This window comes from Chlamydomonas reinhardtii, chromosome 13, assembly GCF_000002595.2.
Source record: "Chlamydomonas reinhardtii strain CC-503 cw92 mt+ chromosome 13, whole genome shotgun sequence".
Classification (NCBI taxonomy): Eukaryota; Viridiplantae; Chlorophyta; class Chlorophyceae; order Chlamydomonadales; family Chlamydomonadaceae; genus Chlamydomonas; species Chlamydomonas reinhardtii.
The window spans coordinates 3,976,916-3,993,830 of NC_057016.1; the positions used below are offsets into that span (position 1 = coordinate 3,976,916).

Genomic DNA, 16,915 nt, shown 5'->3' on the forward strand with positions numbered 1-16,915 from the left:
GTGCCATCGTTTGGGTGACTGTTGCAGTTCCGCGCGCTCTCCTCTTAAATTACTGTAACCTCTTACAAAAACCGGCATTCAAAGTCCCTCAATAGGCGTCACAACCAGCAGCGTGCACAATCGTTTCCAACAATTCGGTCCAACGCTGGGTCCAACGGGTCGCAGTAGCGATGCATACAAATTTTCAACAAGTCCTTCTTTTGTAACAGTGTAGACGGTCTGCAGAGCTCCCTGGGCTCGTCGCAACCGCCAGTTGACCGAAACCTGGACCGAAATCGCTTGCTACAATGCTTTGCTTGCTGCGGGAGCCGCGGTGATAGATACGGGTGGCGCTGGGAGAATGGAGAGGTGGTGAGTGCATTGGGTACTGAGGGCAGGGCTATCGTGCACACGTCCCATGTTAGTGGGCATGCGCACGTCCGTCCTCATGACTCCCGTTAGGTGAATTCGCTCTGTGTGGTTTGGCCTGAAATCCCGCCCCTGAGATCCATCAATCGTGCAACTCCACGCCAGGCTAAACAAGCTCTGTGCAGAGGCCTCCCAGCTCACCAACAGCCACTGCGTGTGCTGCATCACGCAGCCACTGTCATGCAACACACGGCAACACTCCCCACCCCCTTTCGCCCTATCGCGCCCCCTCGCCCCGTCGACCCCGCGCAACCCCTCCCACCCCCCCCCCAAAACCCCCTTCCCGCGCTCGCAGGCCCTCCCACGGCACGCGTCACGCGGCCCTGCTGCTGTGGGTGTGCCTGCTGGCGCTGCTGGCGCTGCACCTGTCCCTGGACCTCAAGGGAGACAGCGGCATCCACAGCATACGAACCCTGGGGCATGCCCGCAGCAGCGCCACTGACACCGGCCCCGGCAACAAAGGGGCGCCAGGCGCTGGTGCTGGCAGTAGCAGTGGGGCGCCAGGCTCTGGCAGTAGCAGCGCCAGGGCTGCGGCTGCATCAGGCGGCAAGGCCGCGGCAGTAGCCGTGGCCCCATTGGTTCTAGCAAAGGGCGCGCGCGCCGCGGCTGCAGTGGCGGCGGCAGAGCCTGGACCCGGATCCGGACCTGGATCTGGATCCGGGTTGGGGCTAGGGCTGGATCCGGAGGTTGAGCGGGCGCTGCAGCAGCTGGGCGCCCAGGTGACAGACTGGGACAGCTACAGCCCCGTGCTGGCCAGCAGCGGCAGCAGCGGGGCGTCATGCCGCAGTAGCAGCGGTAGCAGTGGCAGTAGCAGCAGTAGCAGTGGCAGTAGCAGCAGTAGAGGCGGTGACAGTAGCGGGAGCGGCCTCGTGCAGTCGGCGCGGGTGGGGTACTACACGCGGCACACGGGCACCCTGTGGGACTGGATGGCGGTGGCGGGGGCGCTGCGGCTGCAGTGGGAGCGGCGCAACCCGGCCTGGTAGGTGTGGGTGCGGCAGATTAGGCGGATGGAGGGACTGTGTGGGGGTGGGCGGGTGCGTGGGTGTCAGGACAGGCGCAGCGGGAAGGGGCCCACACCGTGCGTGCGGATTAGGTGGATGGGTGGCCGCATGCAGTTGCATGGACTGGGATGGATGCTGCGGCCTGTCAGCGAGCAAGGCCTGCTGGCTGTGCAGCGGGTTGCGTCATGGGGGTCGCCGCGCCCCACCCTCCGCCCATGGCTCTTCCCGGCCACGCCGCCCCGGCCCCTTCACCGGCTCAACATGCTTTACTTCTGCGAGGTGTGGAAATGGCCCTCCCGCATCCACACACACACACACACACCCGCAATCTCTGTACCAATCTTTGCAATCCCCGCCCCCCGCGTCCCTCGGATCAGGTGGTACGGCAAGTACGGCATGAGCGCCGCAACCGCCGCCGCCATCTGGGAGGGCACCGGCTCCCGTACGGTGTGTCCGCCGCAGTACGACGTGCTCGTGTACTGCGACACGGTGGTTGACGCCCGACCCGTGCTGGAGCGGTTGGTGGCGGCGGGCGGGGCGGTTGGTGGCGCCAGTGGCAGTGGCAGTGGCGGTGGCGGTGGCTGTGACAAGCCGATCGTGCTGCAGGTGCGTGTGGGTGTGTGGGCGTGAGTGTGGGCGTGGGCGAATGCGTGTGGGCCTGTGCGAGAGGCAACCAGCCGACTACCGGCCACGCCTTCGCGCCCACGCCCCACACACCACCACATGCAAGCGCGCGTGGCGTGGGCGTGGGCGTGATAGCGGGCGTGGGCGTGAGCAAGCGTCCAACTCGCAAGTCGCAACCAATGTTCCACACACCCAACTTTCCCCGCCAAATCCAATCACCCCAACCAACGGCACCAACCAACGGCACCAACCAACGGCACCAACCAACCGCCCCAACCGCCCCAACCGCCCAGGTGACCAACCGCTACGACTGGAAGGTCAGGGACGCCGCCGCCTACCTGGCTCTGATGCGGGCGGCGGCCGCCAACCGCCACGTGTGGTGGGTAACCAACTCGCCCTTCGAGCAGCTGTACATGAGCTGGTGGGTGGGGCGGCGGCGGTGTGGTGGTGTGGCGGTGGGGGTGTGGGTGTGGCTGTGGTGGTGGCGGTGTGGAGGTGTGGGTGGGGTGTGGGTGTGGTGGTGGTGGTGTGGGTGTGGGTGTGGGTGTGGGTGTGGGTGTGGGTGTGGGTGTGGGTGCAGCGGCAGTGAGGCTTGGCGGGTGGGGCGTTGCGCAGTGCCGTGCTGACTCTCTCTCGCTTGTGTGGGTTCTTGGGTTGTTGGGTTGGTGTCTGCTTGGGTTGGCGGAAAGGGATAGGAGAGCCGCACTTCCAAACCCAATCTTACACATAGGCGCACCCGTACCCGCACCCGCCCATGTATCCACCATATTGACTCCTTCCATGCAAACACATACGACACACACACACACACACACACACACACACACACACACACACACACACACACACACACACACACACACACACACACACACACACAGCTTCCTTCCCCGCCCCGCACACACAGGCAGGGGCTGGAGCTGCCGCCCGAGCGCCACCTCATGCTGCGACCCGTGGGAGCCGCCGTGCTGCCGCCGCCGCCGCCACTCACCACCTCTCACAGCAGCCCCGGATCCAGATCCGGATTTGGATCCGGATCCGGCGGCCTTGACCGCTCGTCCACCTTTGCTGTGGTGGTCAAGGGCAACAGGGCCAAGCACCCGGATCGCGACGTGCTACTGCCGCAGCTGCGGAAGATGGGGCTACTGCCGTCACACGGCGGCAGTAGCAGTAGCAGGAGGAGCAGCGGTACGGCAGGCGGCGGCAGCAGCGGTACGGCAGAGGGGCAGCAGCAGCAGCAGCAGCAGCAACAGCATGTGGTGCACGTGTACGACAGGCAGTACGGCGGCCCGGCGGCGCTGGCGCAGCACCGGGGCGTGGTGCACCTGCCGTACCAGGTGTGTGTGTGTGTGGGGGGGGGGGGGGCGGGGGGAGGGAGGGGGCGATTGTAGATACCAGCCCAAACTAAACCGAGCCCAATGCAGAAGAGCGAGGAGGAGAGCGTAGCCGGGGGGGGAAGGCTGCCTGACTGATGGACTACCTGGCGGGGGGCCGCCACTGGGGGGCCGCCACTGGCGCTGTGCAGCCGCCCCAGCCCCCACTGCCACTTCAACCCACCCCCTCCCCCTCCTCCCTCCAACCCCTCCACCCCTCCACCCCTCCAACCCCGCCCCCTCCTCCCCCTGCCGCCCCCAGATGTCCATCATGGGCATGTACGAGCTGTTGGCGGCGGGCGGCGTGTACCTGCTGCCCAGCCCCGACCTGTTCAGGCAGCTGCGCCAGGTGCGCGGGAGCGGGAGAGTGTGTGTGTGTGCGTGTACTGTGTGTGTGTTGCGTCGTGGGCGAGATGTGTGTTGGGCCTGGGCTGACATGGGGTGGCGGGTGCAAGTGGGGACCGTGAGAGTGACGGAGGGAGTGTGGGAGTCCTGCGTCAGCCGTTGGGACGTCCTGGATGGGCGTCATATCTGTGCCGTGCATGCCGCCGCCGCCCCTCGTTACCTCTACCTTTACGGCCGCCCCCTTCACCACCCACCCTGCCACCCGTGTGCAGAAGCACCGCTTCGGCACCGCCTTTGTGCCGCTGCTGTCGCGCTCGGCTGTGCGGCGGCGCGACGGCAGCCGCCTCAACTGGACCCACTATGTGGAGTGGTACCACCCGGACTTTGAGCAGGCGGTGGGTGTGAGGTGGGGGGATGTGTGTGGCGGGCGGGTACCGTATGTGGAGGGCGGGTGTGTGGAGCGAGGGCGGGTGTGTGGAGGGCGGGTGGGGCAATGTTCGGGGTGTGGAAAGCAGGCCGGGTCAGGGACGGGGAGGCCGGGGGCAGGGCTCAGTCGCAACCAGACACGGACCGGCGGGCTGTGTTGGTGGTCGGCTCATTCCTAGCTCCTGCTTTCCAGCTGTGGGCGGAACGCGGAAGTTCTACAACACACAAGTATATAACAACGCCCTGGGGCATCTAGGTGTGGCTTTTGCCGACTATCCTGCTACACCAGCCCCTACCTCCCCTCCCCTCATGCCCTCGACACCGCCGCTCACATACAAGCAAACCGCGGTTACCGCGCCCCACTGCCCCCCCTTTGGCAAATCATACTTGTGATTTATTAATTCCGTTCTCCATGAACGGCTGCGCAGATGGTGTACTGGGACAGTTGGGAGGCGCTGCAGCGGCTGATGCGTCTGCCGCCCTCCGACCCGATGTGGGAGGCCAAGAGGGCGGCGGCGCGGGCGGCCATGGCGCGGGTGCGTGGAGCCAGCCTGGCGGGCTGGGGGCAGGTGCTGGGGCAGGCGGCGGAGGCGGCGTGCGGCGGCGGGCCGCCGTGAGGGGGGGCGGGGAAAGTGGTTTGGTGGTGGGGTGGTGAGTGGGTGGGCGGCCCGCCGGAGAGGTGGCGGTGGAGGCGGAGGCGGCGCGGCAATGTTTTCGGGGGTGGGGAAGCGCCTGTTTGGGCGCTGGCGCCGGGGTTCAAGAAGTTCAACAAGGAAAGTGTCACGAGCACTCATTAATCCACTGATTCCACGCCAGGCGTGGGTCACGCGAGGGATTGAGGGTCGGCAACGGACGCGGCCGAGGGGCCGTCCGCTGCTGTTTCGGTCCGTCAGATGAGGGCCATCCCCTGCTGTTTAGGCCCGTCAGATGACAAGCACTGTGTCGTGTCGTGCCGTGTATCCGCTTCTGAATGAGTGAGTGAGTGATGAATACTGCTGGCTACATCTTATTCTACAGGGGAAACCCCTGTTAGTCCATGTATGCCTGCGGCTCTGCATGCTGTCCTAGGCTCCTAGATAGCCTTCCAGCAGTTCTAGGAATCAGCAGGGATGCATGGGGGCCAGAAGGAAGGCGGCGCTCAGGAGCGGCGTGCTCCTGAGACGCCGTGCCGGTGCACTCACTCCCACCTTCAAGCTTACAGTTCTTGAGACTCAGACCGTGTTGACAATCAGTCTTTCCTTGACCAGCACTCACCCGGAAGCCCGAAACGGCGAAACCAGCCACGTGCGAACAGCCAGTGACGACACACGTACATGCGGCCATCGGCCAGAGCCACCCTGTCACGCAGCCAATGGCACGACTTCGCACGATATGCAGGAGACGCATGTCTCCAACGGTCCAGCCACTCCCAGCTGGCTACTTGTAACCTTGTTTTGCGGCAACCGAGTTAGCCTCCTGCCGCCCCTCACGTGGTCCTTCCTGCACCGCATTAGCGTATGCCTTGTCGTCTGTCCTCGCACAATCGCAGAGCGCCTCGACCCCTCGCCTCACCCAGCAATCCCTACCTGCCCGTTCCAGGCCTTCACAGGCTGTCATGACCTCACAGAGCGACCCACATCACACGTGGCCATTGCGATCCGTCTCATTTGCGCACACGCGCAGCGCTCGTATCTTATGAAGGCAGGGGCGGCGTCAGTGGCCGAATTCCTTAAAATGGCTTCGTTTAGTTGACGAAACAGGCTGCCGCCGCTTCGTTCACCCCCAAAATTTTCCCGGGGGCTCCGCCCCCAACCCGCACGATGTCGACACCGACACGACACGCCCACTCCCATGCTTCCCGCCGACCAAACCTCACTCTCCCGCCAGGGGAACCCCTGTCTCCCGCCGTCAACACCCATAGATACAGCCCTTTGAGCCTTCTTACCATATGCCACGCAGGTTTCGGCCGTGGAGTAGCCGCTGGAACCCCCTGTCCTTGGCCAAAAGTGGCCGAAATCCCAAAAATGTCTTCGTCTGTTTGCCGAAAGACCCCCCAAGACCCCGTGCGTTTTGGCCGAAAGTCCAAGTCAAGGTCCAAAAAATTTCGTCCGCCAGAGGCCTTTTGGGGCAAATTTCGTTCCGAACGAAGGAAGATACGAGCGCTGCACACGCGCTGCCACACGCCCCGCACGACAAACGGTAGGTGTGTGCAAGCAAGCTGGCAGTCAGGTGCCCGGACACCACCACCAGCGGCATCAGTTCCAGGACGCGTGTCACCATTCACATGATACACACCGCCACGGCCAGCACCCGGGCGGGTCGGGGCCACACGCCAGGCGTGATTCGTCACAGCAGCAGGCTTGCTTTATTTTGCGCCGGGTTCATTGCTGTCCGCAGCACTACAGCAGCCCACGCCACCGCGCCGCCGCGCGCCTTGCTTGATGTCTGTGCGCCGCCGCCGGGAGCGGAGTTCCGGCAGCAGGCGGCCGACACTGCTAGCTCGCGCAGCACGTGGCTTGTAAGTTGTAAGCGCACAGCAGGACTGTACGGTATGTCGCCGCGCGTGTGTGAGCTGCGGGGTGGCGGCGCGGACGTGCGTGCCAGCGCGCGCGGCAGGGTGCGGCACCAGCAACAATGGCAATGCTTGTGAGCGGTACGCCCGCAGGCATCCCGGTGGCCAACTACCGTACGCATTACGCTGGGCCAGCGCACGATCACATGAGCACGCACAACCCTGCTACACAGCAGAGTTGGCGCCAGGGATAAAGCCCTGCGGCGGCGCGAGCAAGCTTGCACCCACCCTTGCTGCTGGTCTGATTTCTGGCGGCGGCGTCTGCCCATCGCCGGCCGTCTCAGAGTTGGAGGTGAATAGACTGTCGCTGCATGCCTTCCACAACTGGGCTGATCTGACCTTGGTGGACATCAGGGGTCGTATCTTGTTTTCAGGGCAATGTCTAGCTCCAGACAAAAACGGCCGGGTGGCCGCCGTCTTTTGTCTGGGCACATGGCGGTTTGGGGGCTTCTCCATAGGAATTCGGACAAAACCCGCCCCAAAACCGGGCGAACAATGTCTTGCCTCAGACATTAGTCCCCGGGAGGAATGTCTAGGAAACGGCCAAGATGGCCAATTAATGTCTGGAGACATTAAGATAGGAGCCCTGGTGGACATGCGACAGTCTGTTCACATCCAACTCTGAGACGGCCGGCGATCGGCAGACGCCGCCGCCGCTGCCGCCCCTCACTACCCCGCTGCCGCTGCTGCTCGCCCCGCTACCTAGCTACCGCTCACCTTGCCGCCGTCGACGTCGCTCGCCCCGCCGCCGCGGTGGCTGTTGAGCACGGCAACCTACCGTGGGCCGCAGGCTACACGATCTCCTGTTACACAACCCCGCCTCTTCAAACTCGCCAAATTGTTCGTTGCTGCACTCCCAACACAAGCACCAATAATGCGCATCTTGTGCCACAGCCAACGCGCAGCAGCTATCTATGCGTCACGAACAACACACATCCGCGCACGTGTACACACACATCCCCACCGCCGCACGAGTCGCGGAGGTCTCCGGTCGCCCTAGCCCCTACTGCACTCGCGCGCCTGCTACTGACGTCCGTTGCAGCTCCAGCCCAGCAGCCAGCCCTCCAGCGCCCCCCCCCAAACACTCGCTCGACGGGAGCCGCACACCCCACGGCAACTGCCCATCGCAATCAGACGCAACTCCCCAGCCCCCCTATCTCCCGGCGACTGCCGCCCTGCCGCCGCCCCCACTGGCCCTAGACGACCCGCCACCACCAGCGCCGCCGCCGCCGCCTCCACGCCCTGCCGTCGCCGCCGCCGCCCGCGCCGCCCGGCGCTGGCTCTTGACCTCGGCAAACATGACCTTCGCGGTTGCAAGCGTCAAAAAGGGGGGCAGCAAGGGCGGCAGCAAGGGCGGCATGTGTCAGGTCATCTATAGTCACCGCTTGTCGCACGACAATGACCACACATACCTACACACCGTACACAACACAACGCACGTGCGCAAGTGCGGCAAGCTCGACCCCGTCGTACGGTCGTAATGGTCCGGTTGGCGCGGCCACTCCCCCATCCCAAGCCCAGGCACCCACACGGCACCAGCGGCGCCTGCAGCACTCCTCCATCCATCCATCCCCCACCCCGTGATGACGTCGGCACTTCAACCACGTAACTTGACCACCCCCTTCTCCGCATGAACGGCTACCCGCCCCCCCCCCCACCCACCCGCCCGCCCTCTGGCGCACACCTACCCCAACCCCAACCCAGCGCCTCGCGCACGCTCACGCACGCTCCCTCTCACCCTCAGTCGCTCCAGCACCTGTGTGAAGGTGGGCCGGGCGGCGGGCTGCGGCGCCCAGCAGGCGGCCATGAGCTCAGCCCACCCGGGGGCCAGCGGCGAGGGGCAGGGCTCCGAGGGAGGCCAGTCAGGGGAGCCTGTGCGTGAGAGCGGGCGGGCAGGCGGGTGAGCGGGTGAGGGGGTGAGGGGGTGGGCGGGTGAGCGGGCGGGCGGGGCTGGGAGTTGATTGGGTTTGGGGCATGTGTGTACCGTGTGTGTGCGGGTCCGTCCTGACCAACGTGCCAAACCCGTGCGAGCAAGCAGTGCAGGCTAGGTGCTTCCAACTCTCAAACCAACAACCGCGCACCCGCGCCCCCCCCCTCGCACACACACACACACACACGCCCCCCCCCCCTGTCCGCCCACACGCACGCACCCGGCACCGGCGGCCGCGGCTCCTCCCCCGCCAGCACGCGGTCCAGCAGCGCCCGACCGCAGTTGCTGCTGCTGCTGCTGGCGGCGTTTGTTGCCCGGTCCACCCCCGCCGCCTGTACGCGGCCTGCTGCTACGCCTGCTGCCGCCCCTGCACCTGCGCCTGCTGCTGTTCCTGCCGCGCCTGCTGCTGCTCCAGCTGCAGCAATGCCCGAATCCGAGGCGGGGTGTGCTGCTGAGGCGGGGGCGGGGGCGGGGGCTGGGGCGGGGGCTGGTGAGGCTGATGCGGTCATCCAGGCGGGTCCGGGCTCGGTGCGTGTCCACAGGCTCCACATCACAATGCCGAACGAGTACACGTCGGCCTGAGACAGAGTGGGCAGCCGCGGCGGGAGGGGGGGGCGGACAGTTGCGGTGTGTGTGTGTGTGTGTGTGTGTGTGTGTGTGTGTGTGTGTGTGTGTGTGTGTGTGTGTGTGTGTGTGTGTGTGTGTGTGTGTGTGTGTGTGTGTGTGTGTGCGTGCGTGCGTGCGTGCGGGATAGCAGCAGTAATGACGCGCGGGAGGAGGGAGAAGGGAGAGAGCAGAAGTGGAGCTTAAGTTCTAGAATGCGGAGGACAGGGCGTGGGCGAGGGCTTGTGCATGTGCACTTGCGCAGACATACACGCGCGGCACGCACACACACACCCTGCACACGCTCACTCGCGCACCTACCTTCTCCGTGACCTCCCTCGGGCAGCGCACCACCTCGGGTGCCGTCCACGGCAGGCTGCGTGCCAGCAGCGCCGAGTCCAGTTGGGCCGTGGCGGCCGCCACCGCCACCGGCGGAGCCGGAGCAGGAGCCGGAGCGGCCGCTGGCGGAAGCTGGCCGGAGGCGGCGGCGACGACGGCTGTGCGCGCGATGGCTGCGGCGAGCAGGGCCGGACCGCGCAGTCCGAAGTCGCACACCTGCCGCCGGCAGTGGTGTAGGTGCGGGGGGTGGTGTGCAGGTGGACGTGATGATGATGATGGGCGTGGGCATGGGCATGCGCAGCCGGTAGGTGCAGCGCGCCGTGTTGGTCCATTGCGTGTTGTTCCCGCCGCGCTCCCCTCGCCCTCGCCCACACACACGTACACGCACATGGTTTCGTTCCCTCGCTCACTCGCTCTCAATTAAACGCCCGCACGCCCTTGCAGGCGCGCCTCCTCCGCACCTTGCACGCGGGCTGCTGCTCCGCATACCCCACCAGCAGGTTGCCGGTCTTGAGGTTGAGGTGCACCACACCCCGGCTGTGAAGGTACTCCATGCCCTGGGAGGTGGGGGGCGTGTGTGTGTGTGGGGGGGGGGGGTAGTCGGGGGCGTGTGCGTGAGAGGGTTGGTGGGCTGGGCGGGGTGGGTGGCAGCGAGCATACATGGTCAAGAAGACAAGGCGGCTGCAATGACATATCCCCATTCGCCTTCCAAACAGAGGCCCGTTCCCCCACCACACCCAGCCACCTCCACAACCATCGCACCACCACACCCGCCCCCCCTGCCCTGCGCCACCCTGCCCCCCACAACCACTTCCACGCCCTCCCTCCCCCTCCCCCCTCCCCCTCCCTCCCCCTCACCCACCGCCCCCGCACCACTACCCTCTCTCCCCCACACCGCCCCCGCCCACCTGCGCCGCGTCCAGCGCCACCTTGATCCGGGCCAGACCGCTCCGGACCACGTCGCTGCGCCGCCGCAGCGCCGAGCGGATGGAGTGGCCGGACAGGTACTCGGACATGAGCGCCGGGCCGCGGATGGCGGCGTTGGCGATCAGCCTGTGTGGGCGTGGGCGTGTGTGTGTGTGTGTGTGTGTGTGTATGTGTGTGTGTGTGCGTGTGTGTGTGCGTGTGTGTGTGTGCGTGTGCGTGTGCGGGCGGGCGTGTGTGTGGGCTTGTGCGCGTGTGCGTGTGTGTGTGTGTAAGGGCGTGAGTGCGTGTGTGTATGTGTGTGTGTGTGTGCGTTATGCATTATCCTCCTGCACGTGAAGTGTCTGTCTTGGCCCCCCTGACTTGCGCGACTCGCCTGTTGTTCTCCGCCTCCGCCGCCTCCGTGCCTGTCGTACTGCCGCTGCCGCTCCCCACACTGCTGGGTGCCGCCGCCAGCCCCACCCCCAGGCTGCCCAGCCGCCGCACCAACGCTCCAGAGGCGGAGCGGAGCAGCGCCGCGCTGGCCACCGGCGGCGGCGGCTGTAGCGGCTTAGCAAGGCTGCTGGGGGGCGCCCTTGCGGCGAAGGGCCCGGCTGTAGCAGCTGGCGCGGGGGGTGCTGGGGTGAGGGGGGGCGTGCCAGCGGTTACCGTGCCGCCGCTGCCGGCGGCGGCGGCGCCGCCGGGCCCCCGGCCTCGGCCTCGGCCCAGACCCAGGCCCAGGCCCAAGCCCAGGTTGAGGCTAATGCCGCCGAGGTCGGTGGCGGCGGCGGCGGCGGTGGCGGCGCTGCGGCTACTGCCGGCGACTGCGCCGCCAGTTGTAGCAGTCATGGCGGCTGCTGCGCCGCGGGCGCCGGCGGCGGTGGCGGCGTCAGAACGAAGCGGCGGCGCGGGCGGCTGCGGCGGCTGCGGCGGCCGCGGCGGCGGCGGCGACTGCGAGTGGCGCGGCGGAGGCATGGTGGTTGCGGAGGAGAGGGCTGTAGCTGCCGTTGGCGACGGCTGTAGCTGCAGTTGCTGCTGCGATGTTGGAGGGAGCGCGTCGAGGCGCCGGCTGGGCACCGCGGCCGCTGCCGCCGCGGCCGCCGCCGCCGCGGGAGACATCTGCATGAAGCCCGCCGGCACGGCTGTAGCAGGCGGCGGCTCAGCGGCGCTGCCACCGGCTGTAGCAGCGGCAGTAGCAGGCGGCGGCGCTGCCTGCTGCTGGATGGCCCAGCGGACGGAGTGCGGCGCCGCCGCCATTGCCGCCGCCCGCTGCTGCTGCCGCCGCTGCTGCACCTCCCGCCGCCAGCGCTCCTGCCGGGACTCCTCCCCCTGCGCGCCCTGCCCGCCGGCAGCCCCTTGCTCCACAGCACCGCCCCCTGCTGCTGCAGCCGCCTCCGCCTCGGCGGCGGCAGTAGCAGCTACAGCCGCCGCCGCAGCCGCCGCCGGCACGGCCCCGTCCGACGCGCCCCGCGTGACGCCAGCCGTACCCCCTTCGCCGCCGCCGCCGCCGTCGTCGTCACCTCCGCCTCCACCAGCCCCGCCGCTACAGCCGCCAGCCCCGCCCGCCGCCGGCGTCGGCTGTAGCAGCGAGGGCGGCAGTAGCGACAGCTGGCTCTCCAGGGAGGCGGCACGCATGGTGAGCTGGCGCTGACTCAGCGGCGCGAAGGGGGACAGCGCCGCCAGGCCGCGGGCGGCTGTAGCAGGAGGGGGACCGGGACGAGGTGGCGGCTGTAGCTGCAGCTGCAGCTGTAGCTGCGGCTGCGGCGGTTGTTGTGGCTCGGGCTCTTGCGCCGCGGCGGCGGCCGGTGCGAAGGCGCTGGTGGGGGCAGCCGCAGCGGCAGTAGTGGGCGCGCCGGCGGCGCGGCTGCCACCGGCGCCGTGGTGGGCTGTCGCTGCTGGCGGCGGCGGCGGCGGCGGCGGTGGTGGCGGCGGTGGTGACGCGGCCTCCTGCGGCCCTGCGGGCGACAGCGCACCCCGGAGACCACCGGAGCCCTCCGCTGCCGCTGCTACTGCCGACGTTGCTGCGGTGGCGGCGATGGCATCGGCGCTGCTCGACGGCGCGGCTGGCGGCGGCGGCGGCGGGGGCGGCAGTGGCAGCGGGCCCGCAGAAGAGACCGCTGGTGTGGGCGTGGGCGTGGGCGTGGAGGCGGTGCGTGCCGTGTGGAACAGCAATGAGCCCGAAGCCCCCACGCCGCCCCCGCCGCCACCGCCGTTCCCACCGCCGCCAGTGCTTGCCAGGGCGTTGCTGCTACTGCCGGCCAGCAGTAGCGCCAGCCCATCCTGGGCTGTAGCATACATCAGCGCCTCCTCATCTGTGTTGTAGCTGCTACTGCCGCCACTGCCGCCACCGCTGTCGCCAATGCTACTGCCACCATCACCGCCCTCGCCTTCGCCGGCGCTGCTGCCGCTGACATCGAGCTGCCGCTGCTGGCGGCGGCGGTGGCGGCGGCGGCGCCGCCGCTGGCCGTCACTGCCGCCGCCGGCGCCGCTTGTGAAAAGGTCTGAGATGAAGAAAACCGGATAATGAACGTCGGCGCCACTACCGCCTTGCCCGCCGCCACCACTGCCACTGGCGCCTTGCCCGCCGCCGCCGCCACTGACTGCAAGGTCGCCGCTCTCCGTATTGCCGCCGCCAGCCGAATCCTCCTCCCGAATTGTACCTGACACGCCAAGCCCCAGCCCGCCACCGCCGCCGCCGCCGCCGACAGAGGGGACGTACGTCAGTGTTTCCGGTTGCTGCCGGCGGCCGCTACGGCGGCGGCGCCGGCGCGTGACGTCATCATTGCCGCTGCCGCCGCTGGTGTCGCCCGGGCTGCTGCTACTGCCGTCACCTCCGCCCTGCTTGCGGCTGCCACTGGCGCTGCTACTGCCGCCGCCTCCCAGCGAGCCCTGGGCGGTGTGGTACCTGGTGTACCCGTGATCCCCCTCCTCGTCGCTCTCGCCTGCTGTCGCTGGCACCGCGGCTATTGCTACTGCCGCTTTTCCCGCTTCCTCTCCCGCTACTGCCAACGACTCCTGCAGCCGCTGCCCCGGCTGCTGCTGCGGCCGCTCCGTCGGCGCCGGCTGCTCCCCAAGCTGCAACTGCTGCTGCTGCTGCTCCCCATGCTGCTGCTGCTGCTGCTGCTGCTGCTCCGGCGGCGATTGAGAAGGCAAGCCTTGCGGTAGAGACTCAAACTTCGCCTCGCCGCCACTTCCGCCACCGCCGCCACCGCCGCCGCCATTGTCACCACTGACACCACTTCCCTCCGTGGACTCGGCTTCTTCCGCCGCCTCCTCCAGCGCCGCCAGTCGCGCCGCCGCCGCCGTCACCGCCGCCACCAGCCGTGCTTCCGCCGAGTTCGCGCGCCCGCTCGCCACCAGACCTGAAGTGCCGCCGCCGCCGCCGCCGCCGCTGCCGCCGCCGCCACCACTGGGAAACAGCGGCGACGTCGAGCGGCGCCCGCTCGCGCTGCCGCCGGCGCTGCTGCTGCCGCCACAAATCGAGCTCAGAAAGCTGCCGCCGCCACCGCCGCCGCCACTTCCCAGCCCGCCGCCGCCGCTGCTACTGCCGCCGCCGCCGCCGCCTCGGCCGCCGGCAGTAGCAATCAGTCCGGCGGCGGAAATGGCGAATTCGTCGTCCGTGGAGGCATCTGCCGGTGTGTGTGTGTGTAGGGGGTCCGGGGCGGGTCCGGTGTGGGCCCAACGCCTATGGATTCTGCCAGATCCCAGTCAAAAGTAAGGAGTTAAGCTCCTCCCCATATGAAGAAATTCGAGTGTTCAGGTGGCACTTCACCGTCTCTCTGCCACTGCAGAAGACCTACCAGGACCTTCCAACGCAGGCATCCGCCCTAATGTTTGTCAGCCTGTGCAGGCAGGTGCAAATCCACCTCACAAACACACCTCACGTACACCCAATCATTGGACCCCCACCTACCCACGGAGGGCAGCTCCCGGATGGACGGCAACCGCCCGCTGCGTTGCAGCCCAGCACCGCCGTACAGCTGGCCTGGCGGCGGGCCGCCGTGAGAGCCGCCGCCGCCGCCGCCGCCGCCAGACCGAAAGCCGCCAACGGAACCACCTGCATGCACCGCCGCCGCCGGCGCACCCCGGCCGCCGCCGCCAGTGTCGACAGGCCCACCACCGCCAGTGGTACCGCCGGCGCCGCCATCGCCGCCGCCGCCGCCGCCAGACCTCCACGTGGGCGTGCCGGATCCCGATCCGCCGCCGCCGCCGCCGCCGCCGCCACCGCCGCCGCCGCCGCTGCCGCCGCCGCCGCCGCCGGACACGTACTGCGGGCCAGTGGCTGAGAAGCCCGCGAACGCCGACGGCGGCGGCGGCGCCAGCTGCGGTGGCGGCCGGGTCTGCGCCGCTGCCCTGGCGCTGCGTTGCTGCTGTTGCTGCTGTTGCTGCTGTGGCAGTTGCTGCTGCTGCTGCGGCAGTTGCTGCTGTGGCAATTGCTGCTGCATCTGCTGCTGCTGCTGATGTTGCTGCTGCTGCTGCTGCTGCTGCTGCCACTCGTCAGCGGGCATCATGCCAGGGACCGGTCCCGAGCCAGCCGCCAGCGGCGGCGGCAACTGCGAGGGCGCCGGCGTCAGACCCGACAGCGGCGGCGGCGTAGTGGACGGCTGTAGCGCCGGCGCCGGCGGCGTGCCGGAGCTGCTACTGCCGCCGCCGCTGCCACTGCCGCCGCCGCCGCTGCCCTGCGCCGCCATCAGGGTGCTGGCGCGGCTGAGGCCGACGCTGTGCGCGGCACTGGCCGTACGGCTGCCGTAAACTGACATGCCGTCGTGGCCGCCGCTGCTGACTTCGTACTCCGAAAGCAGTACGGTGGAGGGTACGGAGGAGGGCGACGGCGGCGGCGACACGTGGCCACCGCCGCCGCCGCCGCCGCCGCCACTGTAGTGGTAGAGTTGATGGTGGGCGCCGCCGCCGCCTTGGAGGGCTGCGGCTGTAGCAGTGGCCGCGGCCTGGTGGGCGGCTGTAGCAGCATCGTAGCCGGCTGTAGCACCCGAGGAGGCCGCATGGGGTTGCGGGTGCGACAGCTGCGGCGTGTGGGATGGCTGCTGCGGCCGCGCGTGTGGCTCGGCGTTCACGGCTGCCGCGAAGGGCACGGGCGGCAGTAGCAGCGGCAGACCGCTGGAGGGAGCGATGACACCCGCGGCGCCGGGGCTCAGTGGCAGCGGCGGCGCTGGCGCTGGTGCCGGCGCCGGTGGCTGCGCGGCGGAGGCTGTAGCACTGGGGACGGCTGTTATGGCTGTAGCAGCAGTGGCGTTGGCGGCTGCTATGAGGTGGTCGGGGATGACTATGGCGTACAGGCAGGCGCTGTGTTTTTTTTTTTGGGGGGGGCGGGGGGCAACGGGAAGGGGGCGTGTAAACGCAAGTCCAAACTAAACCAAAGGGGGAGGGGGCAAGGGGGGAAAAAAGAGGGGAGACGGGGAGGGGCGGGTTTTGAGGTGGATGGGGTGGCACGGCATGGGGGAAGGGCAAAAGGAAGGGAGCAGGAGTACAGGCCGGGGCGCACAGCAGTGACGACGGAGCAGGGGGGTCAGGCCTTCAGTGCTGGAATACACAAGGCGTCAAACCCTTGGGCTCTTCCATCACATGCCCTAGCCATCACGCACGCGCCCAACGTCCTCCTCACCTCGCATATTTCTAACCCCTCCCTTTGCACTACCGTATTCCTTACCCACGAGCACACACCCGCCCGCCCAGCCCGCCCTCCCATGGGGCCCACGCACGCCATCGACGCGGGAAAACGCAGGTTCATGCCCCGCCGCCGCCGCCGGATGCTCTCGCCCTCCCAGCCCGCCTTCCCGCGCCCGCCCGCTCCCTCATACATCCTAGCACCCCCCGCCCGCCTCACATGTTTGGGTGCCTCAGCCTGCACAGCAGTTTGGACTGGGCCAGCAGCTCGTCCAGCACCGCCAGCTGCTGCGTGTGTGTGGCGCGTGTGTGTGTGTGTGGGGGGGGGGGAAGATAAGGGGGGTGGTGCAAGGATTGGTACAGAGAAGTGTAGCGAAGTAGACAGCCGGTGTTGTGTTGTGCGTACCGATGACCGAGGGGGGCGGGAGTGGAGCAATGCAGGGGGGGAGGGGAGGGACAATAAGGGGGCGAGCCATCCAGGCAAGCCCCAGCCTATGACGCCCGCCGCCCGGAAACCCCCTCATCCCCCTCATCCTCCTCTGCAGCCTGTCACGACCCCCCCCCCCCTCCCTCCACCTCTCATATGCCGTGGCAGCCGCCACGCACCCTCAACCTCAACCCCCTTGCACCCTACCCCTGCCCCAGCTCCTCCCCTCCTCCCCTCCTCCCCTCCTCCCCCCTCCTCACCTCGGCCACGCCGCCCCCGGGTGTGTGTAGGCACTTGACAGCCACATCTGTGCCGTGCCACTTGGCCTGTGTGTGTGTGTGTGTGTGTGTGTGTGTGTGTGTG

The 16,915-nt window shown here is 68.1% G+C and overlaps 2 protein-coding genes across 2 annotated transcripts; one reads left to right on the forward strand and one right to left on the reverse strand.

Moving 5' to 3' along the window:
* Positions 1-43: 43 nt before the first annotated feature.
* On the forward strand, positions 44-5,615 carry CHLRE_13g591000v5 (uncharacterized protein). Its single transcript, XM_043069763.1, has 8 exons — positions 44-351; positions 704-1,387; positions 1,787-2,015; positions 2,327-2,454; positions 2,941-3,370; positions 3,669-3,755; positions 4,024-4,146; positions 4,606-5,615. The coding sequence occupies exons 1-8, from the start codon at positions 341-343 to the stop codon at positions 4,792-4,794; spliced, it is 1,881 nt and encodes a 626-aa protein (XP_042917738.1). The 5' UTR covers positions 44-340; the 3' UTR covers positions 4,795-5,615.
* A 1,907-nt stretch (positions 5,616-7,522) lies between these two features.
* CHLRE_13g591050v5 (uncharacterized protein) lies at positions 7,523-16,915 on the reverse strand. The gene is made up of 11 exons (XM_043069764.1): positions 16,813-16,915; positions 16,408-16,413; positions 16,346-16,363; positions 14,417-15,804; positions 10,901-14,132; positions 10,509-10,653; positions 10,062-10,157; positions 9,583-9,816; positions 8,879-9,236; positions 8,467-8,600; positions 7,523-8,031 (listed from the first exon to the last, which is right to left on the reverse strand). The coding sequence occupies exons 1-11, from the start codon at positions 16,857-16,859 to the stop codon at positions 7,882-7,884; spliced, it is 5,808 nt and encodes a 1,935-aa protein (XP_042917739.1). The 5' UTR covers positions 16,860-16,915; the 3' UTR covers positions 7,523-7,881.

Coding starts and splice junctions, on each gene's coding strand:
- CHLRE_13g591000v5 (XM_043069763.1), top strand. Junction 1,388..1,786: donor GAGCGGCGCAACCCGGCCTG/GTAGGTGTGGGT, acceptor CCCTCGGATCAG/GTGGTACGGCAAGTACGGCA. Junction 2,455..2,940: donor GAGCAGCTGTACATGAGCTG/GTGGGTGGGGCG, acceptor CCGCACACACAG/GCAGGGGCTGGAGCTGCCGC.
- CHLRE_13g591050v5 (XM_043069764.1), bottom strand. CDS start 16,859: ATGTGGCTGTCAAGTGCCTACACACACCCGGGGGCGGCGTGGCCGAG. Junction 10,158..10,508: donor TGGCGCTGGACGCGGCGCAG/GTGGGCGGGGGC, acceptor CCCACCTCCCAG/GGCATGGAGTACCTTCACAG. Junction 8,601..8,878: donor GCCGCGGCCGCCGGTGCCGG/GTGCGTGCGTGT, acceptor TCTCACGCACAG/GCTCCCCTGACTGGCCTCCC.